At 45.3% G+C, this 19,171-nt stretch overlaps 1 protein-coding gene and 1 pseudogene across 1 annotated transcript in view; one reads left to right on the top strand and one right to left on the bottom strand.

The window, feature by feature from the left end:
• TM4SF20 (transmembrane 4 L six family member 20) overlaps positions 1-1,395 on the top strand; it is a 35,322-nt gene extending 33,927 nt beyond the window's left edge. Inside the window, exon 4 of the mRNA XM_063919532.1 lies at positions 852-1,395. Coding sequence (XP_063775602.1) covers positions 852-1,140 — 289 coding nt within the window. The 3' untranslated portion in view covers positions 1,141-1,395. The remainder of the gene's footprint in view (positions 1-851) is intronic.
• Positions 1,396-1,779: 384 nt separating this feature from the next.
• On the bottom strand, positions 1,780-1,898 carry LOC134913783 (5S ribosomal RNA; annotated as a pseudogene).
• Positions 1,899-19,171: the final 17,273 nt, after the last annotated feature.

Here is a 19,171-nt window from a genome sequence, read left to right on the forward strand (position 1 = left end):
TATCTGGCAACCAAGATCTTGCCCATTCAACCTTCTTGGTTGAATAGACAAGACATTGGTTGCAAGATAGAAAACAGAGAGTTGCAGTAAATGGAGTGCAGTCACAGGAGGGAAATCCAGCTTTATTAGAATCCAGTCCTAAAATCCATGATACATGTATATAAGCTCTAGGAATGTCAGGACAGGGATCCATCCAGATAGAGCACTTAATTGATGAACTGACCTTATATGACACAAGTAATAATATATATATATATATATATATATATATAAAACAATATTTTACATTGCTGTAATACTTTATATTCATTTAACATAGTACTGGTTAGCATGGTGACGTGTGCTACTGCCCATGAAATTGTGTTACTGATAGAACTGACTGATTACTAAATCTCAGTCATGGTTACTGAGCATCACAGCCGGAAGTTGAGCATTCATACTATTTCTGCAATTCCTGCAATGATCCAGAAAAACTAATTAACAGCAGGTCTAACCAGGTTTATTTTAAGTATCTGTTGGTGTATGGAAATCCTGTAATTTATGAGTTAAGTCACTTCAGGTCACTGATAGAAATACTTTAGGGGGGAGAATTATCACGCCTAATAAAGAGGATAAGTGAATATGACCCCCATAGCAGCAATTTGTGGTTCTTAAACTCAGCTAGGAATCTAACTTCAGTAAAGGATAAATGAGGAGTGGAATATAACTGGTTAGGTTAATATACACACAAATGAATATAATGCATAAACATATTAGAGAGAACAATTAGATGATAGGTGAAGATGTACATGACCTGTATAATTCCAATTCTTATCTATTAAATTGAACATAACTGTCCTCATTTTCCTCAGCAACTTCCAAAGCCTGAAGTTTGACCTACTGTGGTTTTTGAATGATACTTGCATACCTACATCAAATAATGTCAATATGACAGGCCTGGGGATCATACAGGAGAGGTTACCGGATTTTGAACTGGACCTGGAAATAAATGAAGACACGCAGAAGATCATCCACATCACAGTGTTCGTGGCTTTATCCATCATTGGGCTTTTACAGGCTATAGCTGCTGTGAGTCAGATAGTGGCTGGTCTATTTGGATTCCTCTGTGGAACCTCCACAAAGCATGAAGATTATGATTAATACTAATATTATATCATCAACTAATTCACAGAAATAAAATGTCATTTTCTCATTTATCAGCTAAAATGTAAAACTGTTCAAATATATTATGTAACAAAAAGGAGAAAAGAAGGCTCTTGTGTGGGCGCACTCTTAACAACTAAAGAGAATTCATAAGAAAAAGTTCAAAGAATATATAAAAGAATGATTTTTATTAACTATTCATTAAAACTAAGTCAGTATCCACCACACAAAGGAATAATCCAGTGTGACTCAAGGCACAATAAAATTTGTTTGAAAAAATTTGCAAATGTTCTGGTCCCTAAATTAATTAGGGTATGTAGTAAGAGATGTAGACACAAGCAGTACTGCATCTGTTTCACCTTGACCAGTACAGGAAAATCTGTGTTGATGAGACCATCATAGATCAGCATGAGATATGTCATGACCACAATTGGTCAGAAACACCTCGGATAACCTCACCCCAAATTTTTGTGTGTGGGGGGGGGGTCCCCGCATAAAAAGATTATACTGTGTGTATCCGTATCATCTCGATAGAATAAATTGCTATTATGAAAAGGAATCGAGCAGTAATGAAAAGAAAAAGTGGTGATACTGCCGTTGGTGTTGCATCTTATATGGACCCAATCAATACACCTAACTCTACAACACCAGGTATTCCCAGGGGGTCTCCCCTCGAAGTACTAACCTGGCCCACCACTGTTTGGCTGCCAAGATCAGACGAGATCGGCCATATTCAGTGGGGTGTGGTAGTAGAGAGTGTCAGAATTTGAAGCAGCACCAATGAGAGTAGAAAAGATTTGGACCGAAGTTGGGCTCGGGCGCAGGGCAGGCTGTTGTTTTAATTGAGCTGCAGCTATAATTACAGGATTAGTCAATCCTGTGTACAAACAAGCAAGAAAACCAAAGGTATGATAGCGGCGCTAATGGTGGACAGTTAAATCTATATAAGCAGGTACCTATATAAGTACATAATGATAAAAAATGGATGGAATGAAAGGTGAGTTTTAAAATTTAATAAGAATAATTAATTAGAACATTGCAGAATAAAAAAATTAAAATACCAAGATCACCAATAATGCTGTTGAATATTGCAGTGTCCGTTCCTTTACATGTATGGACTATAAATGGGTGTACGGAATGTGCACTAGAAACTGATGGCACAGTCCTTATAGATGGCATACCACAGACCTGCCACTGGAGGTATAGTCCCTTGAAGGAGTCCCTTGAAATGATGCTATTGCCGGGGTCCTGGGTCCTCACGAGGATGCGGGGTCCTGATTGTGGATTTTACGTGCAAAGTTGTCAAAAAGGCAGATCCGTTCACCGAGGAAATTTTGTATGTAGGATGAAGAGTCCAATACTGGTCCGGACAAACGGAAGCAGCTTGCAAATAGTGGTAGGAGTCCTGGGTAGCCACTAACGCGTTTCGCTGCAGATCCTGCAGCTTTTTCAAAGGCTTTACTCACAAAAATGTGTGATAACTTGCACATAATAGTATCTTTATGGGGTTCCCTTAATTTCAGACCCACACGTGTAATACACCATGAATTCAAAGGGACGGGATAGAAACACAGAGATATCTTTTCACAATAAATATCTTCGGTATTAAGCGTACCCAACTCAAACAATCAGAATGTGGAACATTCACATCAAGGTTTCTTTTCCAACTTTATAAAAGGCTCTCTACTGTTTCCACAGGTAAAATATATTTATTCCATAAAAGCATAAAAAACATCAATACGAATATTAAAATCTGGATAGTAAAATTTTCACACAAAAAAAAAAAAAAAAAGATGGAAGTCCAAATAGGTAATACCCCACAACTTTCTGTATCAGTCTTTCAAAATATATAATCCACAGATCAGGATTAAATAAAATAGGATTTTAATTACCTACCAGTAAATCCTTTTCTCATACGTCCTAGAGGATGCTGGGGTAACATAGTAACATAGTAATTGAGGTTGAATAGAGGCAAATTGCCCATCGTGTTCAACCTGTTTTAAGTTGTGATGAATCTACATACCCGCTGAATAATGTTTTATGACTAGTTAGCTACTATAACTCATGTTACCCCCGGATTAACTACGTTGATATTTTAAGTATTATAACCTTGGATAGCTTTTTCATTCAGAAATGTATCCATTCCTTTTTTTAAATCCATTTACAGAGTCCGCCATTACCACCTTCCCTGGCAGGGAATTCCACATCCTGATTGCCCTAACAGTGAAGAACCCTTTCCTCCGTTGCGTTCGTAACTTTCTCTCTTCCAGTCGCAGCGAGTGCCCACGTGTCCTAAACTGTGTTCTTTTAATAAATAATTCCTCTTATCACAAAGAGTTATGTCCCTTTACATATTTGAAGATATTAATAATATCTCCTCTTAGGCGCCTCTTTTCTAGAGTATACATATTCAACCTAGAAAGTCTTTCCTTATAGTCCAGTCCTTCTAGGCCTTTAATCAATTTAGTAGCTCGCCTTTGAACACTTTCGAGTTCACTGATGTCTTCTTTTATACAATGGTGCCCAAAACTGAACACAATATTCCAGGTGCGGACGTACCAATGCCTTATACAGCGTCATGATTACATCCAAGTCCCTTGTCTCAATTCCCCTTTTTATGCACGCTAGCACCTTACTTGCCTTCTTTACTGCGTTTTGACATTGTGTATGGTTATTAAGCCTATTTTCAATGAATACCCCCAAATCTTTTTCCAACTCTGTTTCCCCTATGCGTTCCCCATTTAATATGTAGGATGCAAGTTTGTTTTTAGTCCCAAAATGCATAACCTTGCATTTGTCTGTATTGAACCTCATTTTCAATTTAGACGCCCAGAGTTCAAGTTTAGATAGATCATTCTGCAAGTTCTCCTCATCCAATTCTGAATTAATTACTTTACACAGTTTAGTATCATCTGCAAAGATTGACACTGTGCTTTCCAGGCCTATTTCTAGGTCATTGATAAATATGTTGAACAGTAGTGGTCCGAGTACGGACCCTTGTTGTATTCCGCTGACTACTGGGGACCAGGTTGAGGACTTCCCGTTGACCACTACTCGCTGTACCCTGCTATCCAACGAGCTGCTTATCCATGTGCAAATAATTTTTCCTAGGCCAAGCTCCTTTAATTTGATCATCAGTCTCCTGTGAGGAACTGTATCGAAGGCTTTTGCAAAATCTAGGAAGGCCACATCCACTGCTTTTCCTTGATCAAGATTATTGCTCACTTCCTCATAGAAGCTAATTAAGTTAGTCTGACATGACCTGTCCCTCACAAACCCATGCTGGTTCTTGCTAATAATCCTAGCACACTGTAGATACTCCTGTATGCCGTCCCTTAGAATTCCTTCCAATATTTTCCCCACTGTAGATGTTAAACTAACTGGTCTGTAGTTTCCTGGAAGATTTTTGGATCCCTTTTTAAATATTGGCACTACCTCAGCTATATGCCAATCCTTCGGTACCATGCCTGATCTAATTGAACTATTAAAAATCAAGTATAGGGGTCGTGCTAGTTGTGAACTAAGCTCCATAAGAACCCTCGGGTGAAGTCCATCAGGACCAGGTGATTTATTAATCTTAATTTTGCTTAATCTCTCCCGGACTACTTCTTCGCTTAAACAAATATCTAACCATGAATCATTACTGTCACAATTGTTATGCTCTTCTCTCACCATCAGTTCTTCACTGGTGAATACTGATGAAAAGAATTTGTACAGTATTTCCGCTTTTATTTCGTCATCATTTATCAGTTCTCCTAATTCATCTTTTAATGGACCTATATTCTCCTTTTTTAACCTTTTTACCGTTTATGTATTTAAAAAACTTTTTAGGATTGGTTTTACTCTCTCTAGCGATTTGCTTTTCATTTTCCATTTTAGCTGCTCTTATTGCTTTTTTGCATTTCTTATTACACTCCTTGTAATACTTGAAAGACTCCTCCATTCCATTAGATTTAAATGCTTTGAAAGCCCGCTTTTTTTTTTTTATCCATTTCTGCCTTGACCTTCTTGTTAAGCCACATCGGTTTGAGTTTAATACTCCTGCGTTTACTGCCCATGGGAATAAAGTTATGAATATTGCTATCCAGCAACCCTTTTAAAACATCCCACATTTCCGAAGTGTTCTTGTTATTAAACAGAACCTCCCACTCTATGGCGTTAAGTACACATCTAAGCATACTGAAATTAGCCTTCCTAAAGTTAAAAGTTTTGGTGGAACCCCTGTAGCTATGTTTCCTGAAACTGATGTCGAATGTGATCATATAGTGATCACTGTTACCCAAAGTCTCCCCAACTTTAGTGTTTGATATAATGTCCACATTATTAGTAATTACTAGATCCAGGGTAGTTTTACCCCTAGTTGGGTCCTCGACTAATTGAGACAAGTAGTGATCCTTAAACATATTTAAGAACCTGCTGCCCCTCGCTTTAGCACATGAATCGTTACTCCAGGTTATATCTGGGTAATTAAAATCCCCATTCACAAGGATGTCCCCCAACACCAGTCTATGAGCCACACATTTACCTCCCTAATCTCCCTCTGTCTCCCTGGGCTAGCGCATGGCACTGGTAATATTTCGGAGAAAATTACCTTAGATGTCCTTTTTTTTAATTTATGGATTAAGTCCCTATAATCTTTCTTAAGGACATCCCACCTACCACTAACTTTGTTGTTGGTGCCAACGTGCACCAAGACCGCTGGGTCTTTCCCAGCCCCTCCCAACAATCTATCTACCCGGTCCGTGATGTGCCATACCCGAGCACCCGGGAGACAACAGACCGTACGGCGATCACGGTCCCGGTAGCAGATTGCCCTATCTGCCTTCCTAATGATAGAGTCCCCTACCACCACCATCTGCCTGGGCGCCTCTCTAGCTTTCTCCCATCTGAGCCAGAGGGACCACTCCTCCGGTTGCTAGAGGGAGCAGTCTCCTCCAGCTCCGTCATTTCGTCGCTATCATACACCCAATCTTCGTCCAATCGGGCAAATTTGTTTGGGTTTGATAGATTTGAGATGTCATGCCTTCCCCCTTTTTTTTTTCCTTCTAACAGTGACCCAACTGCCTACCTGATTTTCCTCATCTACCAGTGACCCCTAATGCAACTCCTCCACGTTCTATCTAAACTTCGCTCGAGATTGTGAATATCCCTCAGTTGCGTAACGGTCTGCTCTAGATCAGTTACCTGGGCTTCCAGGGCAACCGTTCGCTCACATCTCATGCATATGTATTCGTTCTGGGTCGGCTGCTCCAGGTGCACATACATCGTGCACGACACGCACTAAGTGAGAATCTCAATCACGGCCCCTCCCATTGTTTGAGAACTCAACTCCCTATTACCTTTCGAAAGTACAATAAAGAGAATAAAAACCAACTAATCAATACAATCAATACACAATAAGTAAGTAATCAATACTTATCTGAGTGGGACCTCTTCTGCAACACCGATACTCCACCTAGCAGTTGCATTTGTTCCAGCTCACTGCACCTCCTTTTCACTCGGCTTCCGGCTCCTGCTTAAAAAAAAAAAATAATGCCCCTCACACACGCACAATTACATCCCTTCTGCTACTCTAAGTAAGAGACCTCTCACTCACTCACAAGGTCAGCCCCTTGCAGCCTCACCAGAAGTTTAATGGTATTGCAAATATGTGTGTTCCTGATTGCGTATTATAAAACTCACCTTTTTCTGTATTCTAACTCTCCTTCTGTTGATTCCAACTCACATACACTTACAAATCCAAGCTACACTTTAAAATACAAGCTCCCTTACAATCAGTACCATGGGGTATAGACGGTTCCGCAGGAGCCATGGGCACTTTAAGACTTTTTCAGAGTGTAAACTGGCTCCTATGCCTCTCATCCAGACCTCAGTTTAGAAAATGTGCTCAGGCAGACTGGTCGTACTCTAGTGGAGCTCTACTGAGTTCTAGTAAAAGACTTTATGTTAGGTTTTTTATTTTCAGGGAGACTGCTGGCAACAGTCTCCCTGCTTCGTGGGACTTAAGGGGAAGAAGTAGGAACCTGTCACGATCCGGGTATCTGGACGCCATTACTTACCCTTCAGATGCCTCCTAAGGCGGGCTCAGCGTTCCAGGACCGGATTCCGCTGTTCCTGAGTTTCCACATACAGAGTGGTCTTTTCATCAGCCGCGGCCTCCGCTGTGCCCGCGTGGTTAAATGTGCATCTATCAGCCTGGCGTCTCCTGTCTCCGGTGGCCGGCGCCGCCATTACTGTTTCCCAGACCACATGGATTACAAACCAAACTTCCCTCCAAGTGTCTGCATGGGCGCAGCCATCTTGGATTCTGTCATCTGATCATTTCCACCAATCTGCTGTCTGTGTTGTTGATTTGCATAATTGCCTAGCCAACCCCTTCCTTGCTGCAGGTATAAGTAAGCTGTACCTGAGCAAGGAAGACGTCAGTGCTTTGGTTGTCAAACCTAGTTCCTGTTTGTCTCTCTTCTATGATTGTCTTCCAGGTTCCAGCTCCTGTCTCAAGACTTCCACCATAGAGACCCGCACCAGCATTCCACCTGCGGTGTAGCCTGACTCTCCAATCCATTGTGGATTCATCTGTTTCCAGCTACAACACTACCTGCTTCCAGCCTCAGCTTCCAGCAGAGTACAGCTTCCCTTAAAGGGCCGGTGTCCTTTCTACACTTTACCACTCTCCACCGGAATTATTATTTCTCCGCTCTCAAGTTCTACATTTCAGTTCACATTTCATCGCTCCCAAAGTTCATTTATTATTTAACTGGTTCCAGCCAGTATCCACTCCGTGCTAACAACAGTCTGGTTCCAGCCAGTATCCACAGCAGCTGTTTTACCTTCAGCAACCCAGCTCTTCCTGGAACACCAGCTGGTATAATCCTGGGTTATCTCCATTGCTACAGCCGGGCCTGGTAAGGACTTTCCATCTAGAAGATCATAAGAACTATCTCACACTACCAGTGCCCTGTGGCTCCTGCCATGCTGTAGTACTCAGGAACTGTATTTATTCTTTGCTGACTTTTACGTTTTCTTTTATTGCTGCTGTGATGCGGAGTTGTCATAATAAACATCATTGACTTTTATCTAAGTTGTCGTGGTCACGCCTTCGGGCAGTTATTATTCATGTTACTTACATGTCCAGGGGTCTGATACAACCTCCCAGGTTCCGGTACATCTCAGCCCCTACAACTGAGGCTGCCTCCCGTCAGCTCAGGCCCTCAGTTGTGACAGTAAGCACTGACCTAATGAATCCAGCCGGAGACCAGGATCAAGCGGCCAGGCCGATGCAAGAACTGGCAGCCCGACTAGAACATCAGGAGGCTGCACAGGGCCACATCATCCGCTGTCTCCAGGATCTCTCTACTCGGCTGTATGGGATTCAGACAACTCTCCGTGGATCAGGCGCGTCTGGTGCGTCAACCACAGTGACTCCAGCTATAACCCCACCCACCTTACCCATTTCTGCTCCACGTCTTCATCTTCCAACGCCAGCAAAATTTGACGGATCTCCAAGATTCTGCAGGGGATTTCTCAACCAGTGTGAGATTCAGTTTGAGCTACAACCTGGCAATTTTCCCAGTGACCGTACAAAAATTGCCTACATTATTTCTCTTCTCAGTGGCTCAGCCCTTGATTGGGCATCACCGTTATGGGAGAGGTCCGACACCCTGCTATCTTCTTACACTGCATTTGTGTCAACATTCAGGCGCATCTTCGACGAGCCAGGCCGGGTAACTTCAGCTTCGTCTGAGATTCTCCGTTTACGCCAGGAATCACGTACTGTAGGACAATATCTTATACAGTTCCAGATCCTGGCATCCGAACTGGCATGGAACGACGAGGCCCTGTATGCTGCATTCTGGCATGGTTTATCCGAGCGTATTAAAGATGAGTTAGCTACCAGAGACTTACCCTCCAAGTTAGATGAGCTAATCTCACTTTGTACGAAAGTTGACTTGCGTTTCAGAGAGAGAGCAACTGAGCGTGGAAGATCATCTGCTCCAAAATCTTCTACTCCTCCTCCTCGCCAACTGTCACCAACTACAGATGAACCCATGCAAATTGGCCGTTCCCGTTTAACTCCTGCTGAGCGCCGAAGACGTCTCTCCGAGTTTCTCTGTCTGTATTGTGCAGCTCCGTCTCACACCATTAATGCCTGTCCCAAACGTCCGGGAAACTCCAAATCCTAGCTCGCCAAGGAGAGGGCCGGCTAGGAGTAATGATCTCCTCTCCATCTCCTCAAGATTGTAACCTCCCAGTCTCGCTTCAAGTTGCTCAACGTTATCAGAACGTCATTGCCCTCCTGGATTCCGGAGCAGCTGGGAACTTTATTACTGAAGCCTATGTTAAACGGTGGTCCCTACCCACCGAGAGACTTCCTTCGTCCTTTTCCTTAACTGCTGTGGATGGCAGTAAAATTTTTGATACAGTTATTTCTCTAAGGACTCTACCAGTTCGTCTGAGAGTGGGAGTTCTTCATTCCGAACTTATTTCATTTTTAGTGATTCCAAGAGCCACACATCCTGTGGTTCTGGGCCTTCCATGGCTCCGTCTTCACAATCCTACAATTGATTGGACGACTACGCAAATCCTGGCATGGGGTTCCTCCTGTACTAAGACATGTTTGTTTAAAGTGTTGCCTGTCTGTTCTTCCTCCCCCAGGTCGTCTGATGTTCCACCTCCTCCATATCAAGATTTCACGGATGTGTTCAGTAAAGCTTCTGCTGATATCCTTCCTCCTCATAGAGAATGGGACTGCCCGATTGATCTCGTTCCAGGGAAGGTTCCACCTCGAGGCCGAACTTATCCGTTGTCTCTCCCCGAGACACATTCTATGGAGGAATACATTAAAGAGAACCTAGCAAAGGGGTTCATTCGACCTTCTTCTTCTCCAGCCGGCGCAGGCTTCTTTTTTGTAAAGAAGAAAGATGGTGGTCTGCGGCCGTGCATCGACTACAGAGGTTTGAACGACATTACCATCAAGAACCGCTATCCTTTACCCCTGATTACTGAGCTCTTTGACAGAGTTAGCGGAGCTACCATCTTTACAAAGCTGGACCTGAGAGGTGCATACAATCTCATCCGGATCCGTGAGGGTGACGAGTGGAAGACCGCATTTAACACCCGTGACGGACATTATGAGTACCTCGTCATGCCCTTCGGATTGAGCAATGCTCCAGCTGTCTTCCAGCATTTCGTCAATGAGATCTTCAGAGACATTCTATACCGTCATGTCGTGGTCTATCTAGATGATATCCTCATTTTTGCCAACGATTTAGAGGAACATCGTTTCTGGGTAAAGGAGGTTCTGTCCCGTCTCCGTGTCAATCATCTCTACTGCAAATTAGAGAAATGCGTCTTTGAAGTCAAGTCCATTCCGTTTCTAGGGTACATTGTGTCCGGTTCCGGACTAGAGATGGATCCTGAGAAACTACAAGCAATCCAGAATTGGCCGGTACCCTTAACCCTCAAAGGGGTCCAGAGGTTCTTAGGGTTCGCCAATTATTACCGAAAGTTTATACGAGACTTTTCCACCATTGTGGCGCCTATTACTGCTTTCACCAAGAAGGGTGCTAACCCGTCCAAGTGGTCTGAAGAAGCCATGCAAGCTTTTCATCTTTTAAAACAGAGGTTCATCTCTGCACCTGTCCTGAAACAGCCTGACATCGACTCTCCTTTCATCTTAGAGGTGGATGCCTCCTCCGTTGGAGTAGGAGCGGTGTTATCTCAGAGGGCTAAAGATGGTCATTTACATCCTTGCAGTTTCTTCTCACGGAAGTTCTCCCCAGCGGAGCGCAACTATGCCATTGGCGACCAGGAGTTGCTAGCCATCAAGCTCGCTCTAGAGGAGTGGAGATATCTGTTGGAGGGAGCTTCTCATTCAATCACCATCCTTACAGACCACAAGAACCTTCTATATCTAAAAGGCGCACAATGTCTCAACCCTCGTCAGGCCAGATGGGCACTTTTCTTTTCCAGGTTCGACTTTAAACTCCAGTTCTGTCCGGGCTCTCAGAATCGCAAGGCCGATGCCCTTTCCCGCTCATGGGAGCAAGAAAATGAGTCAGAGTCTTCAGACAAGCATCCTATTATAAATCCGTTGGCATTCTCCACGGTAGGGATGGACTCTACGCCCCCATCAGGGAAAAGTTTTGTGAAGCCGACACTAAGGAAGAAGCTCATGCATTGGGCCCATGCTTCCCGTTTTGCCGGACATACAGGTATCCAAAAAACCCTGGAGTTTATCTCTAGGTCCTATTGGTGGCCAACTCTGAAAAAGGACGTTTTGGAGTTTATTGCATCTTGCCCAAAGTGTGCTCAACATAAAGTATCCCGCCAGTCGCCTGCGGGGCAACTGGTTCCACTATCTGTTCCCCGTCGACCATGGACCCATTTGTCGATGGATTTTATTACAGATTTGCCCATGTGCAACAAGTTCAATACCATCTGGGTGGTAGTTGACCGGTTCACCAAGATGGCACACTTCATTCCTCTCACCGGTCTTCCGTCAGCTTCCAAGTTGGCTCAAGTATTCATACAAGAGATCTTCCGACTCCACGGTCTTCCAGAAGAAATTATCTCAGATCGAGGAGTTCAATTCACAGCCAAATTCTGGCGAAGTTTATGTCAAGTCCTCCAAGTCAAGTTAAAGTTTTCCACGGCTTACCATCCTCAGACCAATGGTCAAACTGAGAGGGTGAATCAGGACTTGGAGGCCTTCCTCCGCATCTATGTGTCCTCCTCTCAAGATGACTGGGTTCAATTACTTCCCTGGGCCGAGTTCTGTCATAACAACCAGTATCATTCTTCATCTTCTTCAACACCATTCTTCACCAACTTTGGATTCCACCCTAAAGTCCCTGAGTTCCAACCGCTTCCAGCAACTTCTGTTCCCGCAGTGGATATCACCTTGCATCAGTTTGCCAATATCTGGAAGAGCGTACGATCAGCTCTGCTCAAGGCATCGTTCAGGTACAAGAAGTTTGCGGATAAGAAGCGTCGAGCAGTTCCTGCTCTCAAGGTGGGTGATCGGGTATGGTTATCCACGAAGAATTTGAGGTTAAGAGTTCCCAGTATGAAGTTTGCACCTCGCTACATCGGTCCTTTCAAAATTGATCAAGTCATCAATCCTGTTGCTTACAGACTCCAGTTACCTCCCTTCTTAAAAATACCCAGGACATTCCATGTTTCCCTGTTGAAACCGCTAATCTTGAATCGGTTTCATTCCTCACTTCCACCAACTCCGAAAGTCCAAACTCAACGAGGCGTTGAGTATGAAGTGGCCAAGATCCTGGACTCACGTCACCGTTACGGTCAACTTCAGTATCTCATTGACTGGAAGGGCTATGGTCCTGAAGAACGCTCTTGGACCAATGCCTCTGACGTCCATGCTCCTGCCTTGGTCCGAAATTTCCACGCAAAGTTTCCTTTAAAGCCTAAGAAGTGTCCTGGGGCCACTCCTAAAGGGGGGGGTGCTGTCACGATCCGGGTATCTGGACGCCATTACTTACCCTTCAGATGCCTCCTAAGGCGGGCTCAGCGTTCCAGGACCGGATTCCGCTGTTCCTGAGTTTCCACATACAGAGTGGTCTTTTCATCAGCCGCGGCCTCCGCTGTGCCCGCGTGGTTAAATGTGCATCTATCAGCCTGGCGTCTCCTGTCTCCGGTGGCCGGCGCCGCCATTACTGTTTCCCAGACCACATGGATTACAAACCAAACTTCCCTCCAAGTGTCTGCATGGGCGCAGCCATCTTGGATTCTGTCATCTGATCATTTCCACCAATCTGCTGTCTGTGTTGTTGATTTGCATAATTGCCTAGCCAACCCCTTCCTTGCTGCAGGTATAAGTAAGCTGTACCTGAGCAAGGAAGACGTCAGTGCTTTGGTTGTCAAACCTAGTTCCTGTTTGTCTCTCTTCTATGATTGTCTTCCAGGTTCCAGCTCCTGTCTCAAGACTTCCACCATAGAGACCCGCACCAGCATTCCACCTGCGGTGTAGCCTGACTCTCCAATCCATTGTGGATTCATCTGTTTCCAGCTACAACACTACCTGCTTCCAGCCTCAGCTTCCAGCAGAGTACAGCTTCCCTTAAAGGGCCGGTGTCCTTTCTACACTTTACCACTCTCCACCGGAATTATTATTTCTCCGCTCTCAAGTTCTACATTTCAGTTCACATTTCATCGCTCCCAAAGTTCATTTATTATTTAACTGGTTCCAGCCAGTATCCACTCCGTGCTAACAACAGTCTGGTTCCAGCCAGTATCCACAGCAGCTGTTTTACCTTCAGCAACCCAGCTCTTCCTGGAACACCAGCTGGTATAATCCTGGGTTATCTCCATTGCTACAGCCGGGCCTGGTAAGGACTTTCCATCTAGAAGATCATAAGAACTATCTCACACTACCAGTGCCCTGTGGCTCCTGCCATGCTGTAGTACTCAGGAACTGTATTTATTCTTTGCTGACTTTTACGTTTTCTTTTATTGCTGCTGTGATGCGGAGTTGTCATAATAAACATCATTGACTTTTATCTAAGTTGTCGTGGTCACGCCTTCGGGCAGTTATTATTCATGTTACTTACATGTCCAGGGGTCTGATACAACCTCCCAGGTTCCGGTACATCTCAGCCCCTACAACTGAGGCTGCCTCCCGTCAGCTCAGGCCCTCAGTTGTGACAGAACCAACTTCCTGAATAGTTTCATGGCTCTGCTTCTTGCTGACATTATCTCCTGAAGAGTACTGAACACTAGCTGCGGCTATGTGCTCACTCCCACAGCACGCCGTCACTCCACTAACAGAGCCAGAAGTCAGAAGACTGGTGAGTAATATTACTGGAGATCTGCAAGAGGGACCTCCGGTCATCGTGACGGCTCAAGGTACCGCGCAGCGGGCGGGAACGCTGCGCGAACATGCTCTCCATAACACAGCGCACAGCAGGGTGCAGGGTGCAGGGTGCAGGGCGCGGGGGGCACCCTAGGCAGCATGAAACCTACTCTTAAACTGGCAAAAGGTAGCATATGATGCCGTGGCACAGTCCTACACCCCCGCCAGTATAAAAAATAAAGTGATAAATTCTGAGGGGAAACGCGCCATTACAGGGGGAGGGGCTTCCTCCTCAGTCAGCCCGCACACTGCTCAGTGCCATTTTCTCCAAGTAAGCTGCAGGGGAAGAAATGCTGGTCCTCCTCCACTTCTGAATCAAGTATCAGGGTGCAAATAAAGGGGGGGGCAGAGTGTAAATTGGTGCTCAATTATACTATTTGGCATTATAAAAGCGCTAAAGCTCTCTGTGGACATTTTACATGACACAGGGATTTTAGTCATTGGCGCTGAGTTGTGAACTGGCAAGTCCCTTTCTGTGTCCTTCTGACAGATTTTACTGTGGGTCTGTCCCCTATAAGCCCCGGAGTGTCTGTGGTGTGTTGTGCACGTGTATGACATGTCTGAGGCAGGGAGCTCTTCCCCTGGGGGAGCCATTTTAGGGACACAGAGTTGTAATGTGGTGGTGCTGCCGGCACTCCACGAGCCTGAATGGGTGAAAGAATTACGTGATAGTGTGAATCATATCAGTAAGAGATTGGATAAGTCTGAGTCTCATGCAGAAACCTGGAGAAAATCCGTGGAAGATGTGATTTTTAATAGTTCTGCTTTTTCATCCACTGGGTCACCTTTTGGGTGACCTCTGGGTCACATAAAAGGTAATTTGCACAAATAGTACAAACTGATACCGACACGGACTCTGATTCCTATGTCGGCACTAGTGATTCCAGGGGAATAGATCCAAAATTAGCGAAAAACATTCAATACATGATTGTGGCTATAAAGGAGGTCTTAGAAGTTACGGAGCCCCCTCCTTTACCATAGGAGAAGGCTTACTTTTATAAAGAAAAGAAAATTAATGTAACTTTTCCTCCATCTCATGAGCTGAACAGTCTCTTTGAGGGAGTCTGGACAAACCCTGAAAAGAAATTTCAGATTCCCAAAAGAATTCAGGTAGCTTACCCTTTCTCTGCAGAGGACAGGAAAAGGTAGGAGTCACCCCCCCCCCCCCCTGTTTTAGACAGTGCCCTGTCACGGTTAACAAAAAAGATGATTCTCCCTGCGCCTGGGACAGCTTCACTAAAAGAGCCGGCAGACCGCAAGTTAGAGACTACGTTGAAATCTATTTATGTGGCAAATGGGACACTACTCAGGCCCACCATTGCCTGTGCGTGGGTGAGTAGTGCTATTGAAAAGTGGTCAGAAAACTTGTCATTAGACATTGACACAATAGATGGAGACAAGATACTCCTAACGTTAGGTCATATCAAAGACGCTGCTGCGTACGTACTAGAAACCATGAAATATATTGGTCTCTTGGGATCAAAAGCTGCTACCATGGCAATCTCAGCACGGAGGGCGTTGTGGATTCGCCAATGGAATGCGGACGCAGATTCCAAAAGGAATATGGAGGCTCTCCCGTAAAAGGGCGAAGCTTTGTTTGGAGATGGCCTGGATGCTTTCGTTTCTGCGGCTACCGCAGGTAAGTCGACATTCTTGCCCAATGCTCCTGCGCCGGCGAAAAAGACACATCACTCTCAGATGCAGTCCTTTCGGCCGAATAAGTACAAAAAGGGTAAAGGTTCCCCTTTCTTTGCAGGCAAAGGAAGGGGAAAAGGGAAAAAGTCCACAGCATCTCCAGGATCACAGGAGCAGAAATCAACCTCTGCTTCTGCCAAATCTTCAGCATGACGCTGGGGCTCCTTTGTGACAGCCCGCTCAGGTGGGGGCACGTCTGAAACTCTTCAGTCAGTTCTGGGTTCAATCTGGCCTGGACCTGTGGATCCTTCAAATAGTGTCCCACGGGTACAATCTGGAGTTTCAAGACGTTCCCCTATGCCGATTTTTCAAATCGGCCTTACCAGCTTTAATCACAGACAGGGAGGTGGTAGCAGCAGCAATACAAAAATTGTGTCAGGATCAGGTCATTGTCCTGGTTCCCCTGTCACAACAAGGAGAAGGGTTTTATTCAAGCCTCTTCGTAGTTCCGAAGCCGGACGGCTCGGTCAGACCGATTCTAAACCTGAAAACACTGAATCTTTATCTGCACAGGTTCAAGTTCAAGATGGAATCTCTGAGGGCAGTGATTTCTAGTCTGGAGGAAGGGGACTTCATGGTGTCAGTAGACATAAAAGATGCCTACTTGCATGTCCCCATTTATCCTCCACATCAAGCTTATCTGAGATTCGCAGTACAGGATTGCCATTACCAATTTCAGACGTTGCCGTTCGGACTCTCCACGGCACCTAGGGTGTTCACCAAGGTGATGGCAGAGATGATAGTCCTCCTTCGACATCAAGGAGTAAATATAATTCCTTACCTGGACGATCTCCTGAAAAAAGTGAGGTCCAGGGAAAGGTTGGTGCAGAGCATTGCGCACTCCCTGACAGTACTTCAACAACACGGTTGGATCATAAATTTTCCAAAGTCACAGTTGGAACCGACAATATTGTCCTTTCTGGGGATGATACTGGACACAGAAGTACAGAGGGTATTTCTTCCAGTAGAAAAGGCTCTTGAAATCCAGAGAATTGTCAAACAGATTCTGAAACCAACAAGAGTGTCGATTCATCAATGCATTCAGTTGTTGGGAAAGATGGTAGCGGCCTACGAGGCCATACAGTTTGGCCGATTCCATGCCAGAGTATTCCAATGGGACCTGTTGGACAAGTGGTCCAGATCCCATCTACACATGCATCAGAGGATACTCCTGTCATCCAAAGCCAGAATTTAGCTCTTGTGGTGGCTACACAGTTCTCACCTCCTAGAGGGACTGGGTCCTAGTAACCACGGATGCAAGTCTCCGAGGCTGGGGAGCAGTCACTCAAGGGGAAAGCTTCCAAGGAAGATAGTCAAGTCAGGAAACTTGTCTTCACATAAACGTTCTGGAGTTGATAGCCATTTACAACGGCCTTCTACAAGCAGTGCATTTTCTTCAACATCAACCCATACAGATCCAGTCGGACAATGTAACAGCAGTCGCGTACATAAACCGTCAGGGCGGAACGAAAAGCAGAGCGGCGATGGCAGAGGTGACAAAGATCTTCCTCTGGGCAGAAAGACATGCAAGAGCTCTGTTGGCAATTTTCATTCTGGGAGTGGACAACTGGGAAGGAGACTTCCTCAGCAGATGCGATCTCCATCCAGGGCAATGGGGCCTCCACCACGAAGTCTTCGCAGAGGTGACAAGTCTTTGGGGAGTTCCTCAAGTAGACATGATGGCATCTCGTCTCAACAAGAAGTTTCAGAGATATTGTTCCAGGTCGAGAGACCCTCAAGCAATAGCAGTGGATCACTGGTGACCCAGTGGATGTTTTGGTCGGTGTATGTCTTCCCTCCACTTCCTCTCATACCAAAAGTTCTCAAGATCATAAGAAGAACAAGGGTTTGGGCGATCCTCATTGTCCCAGACTGGCCAAGGAGGGCTTGGTATCCAGATCTTCAGGAGTTGCTCATAGAAGATCCTCTGCCTCTTCTTCTGTGCGAGGACCTGCTGCAACTAGGGCCGTGCGTATATCAAGACTTACCGCGGCTACATTTGACGGCATGGCTGTTGAGCGCCGGATCCGAGCCCGAAAGGGTATTCCCAAAGAAGTCATTCCCACTCTTATTCAGGCCAGGAAAGGAGTAACGTCTAGACATTACCACCGTATTTGGAGAAAATATGCTTCTTGGTGTGAAACCAAGAAGGCTCCAACGGAAGAGTTTCAGTTAGGACGATTTCTCCATTTTCTCCAGGCAGGTGTGGATGCGGGCCTATGATTGGGTTCAATCAAGGTCCAGGTTTCGGCCTTGTGCGTTTTCTTTCAGAAACAATTGGCCTCCCTTCCAGAAGTTCAGACATTCGTGAAAGGGGTTCTGCACATCCAAACTCCATTTGTGCCTCCTGTGGCACCATGGGAAATTAACGTCGTGTTACAGGAGATAGAGTTGAAGTTTCTCACTTGGAAAGTGGTCATGCTGTTGGCCTTGGCATCAGCAAGAAGGGTGTCTGAGTTAGGGGCCTTGTCTCACAAGAGCCCTTACTTGGTTTTCCATGAAGATAGGGCTGAGTTAAGAATTCATCAGCAATTTCTTCCAAAGGTGGTTTCTTCTTTCCACATAAACCAACCTGTTGTGGTGCCAGTGGCTACCGACACCTTCGCTGCTTCAAAGTCTCTGGATGTGGTCAGGGCTTTGAGAATCTATGTCGCAAGAACAGCTCGGATACGGAAAACAGAGGCTCTGTTTGTCCTGTATGCTCCCAACAAGATTGGGTGTCCTGATTCTAAGCAGACTATTGCGCGCTGGATCAGAGGTATGATTCAGCACGCTCATTCTACGGCAGGATTGCCGATACTGAATTTGGTGACTGCCCATTCTACTAGGGAGGTGGGCTCATCCTGGGCGGCTGCCCGGGGGGTCTCGGCATTACAACTTTGCCAAGCAGCTACTTGGTCAGGGGCAAAGACGTTTGCTAAGTTTTACAAGTTTGACACCTTGGCCGATGAGGACCTACAGTTTGGTCAATCGGTGCTGCAGGGTCATCCGCACTCTCCCGCCCGTACTAGAGCTTTGGTATAACCCATGTTACATGTTACTGAAGTGGACCCCAGCATCCTCTAGGACGTATGAGAAAACAGGATTTTAATACCTAACGGAAAATCCTTTTCTCCTAGTCCGTAGAGGATGCTGGGCACCCAGCCCAGTGCGTACTTTACCTGCAGTTGTTAATTTGTTAAAAATGTTTCAGCACGGTTGTTGTAATGTTCATGCCCGTTGGCATGTGTTTTGTTGAATGCCATGTGTGCGGCATGGTTGAAGTGTGAGCTGGTATGAATCTCTCCATTAGCGTAAAAGTAAATTATTTTCTCAAAATGTCCGTCTCCCTGGGCACAGTTCCTATACTAAGGTCTGGAGGAGGTGCATAGAGGGAGAAGCCAGTTCACACTCTGAACAAGTCTTAAAGTGCCCATGGCTCCTGCGGAACCATCTATACCCCATGGTACTGAAGTGAAC

The sequence above is a fragment of the Pseudophryne corroboree genome, chromosome 4 (assembly GCF_028390025.1).
Source record: "Pseudophryne corroboree isolate aPseCor3 chromosome 4, aPseCor3.hap2, whole genome shotgun sequence".
Lineage (NCBI taxonomy): Eukaryota > Metazoa > Chordata > Amphibia > Anura > Myobatrachidae > Pseudophryne > Pseudophryne corroboree.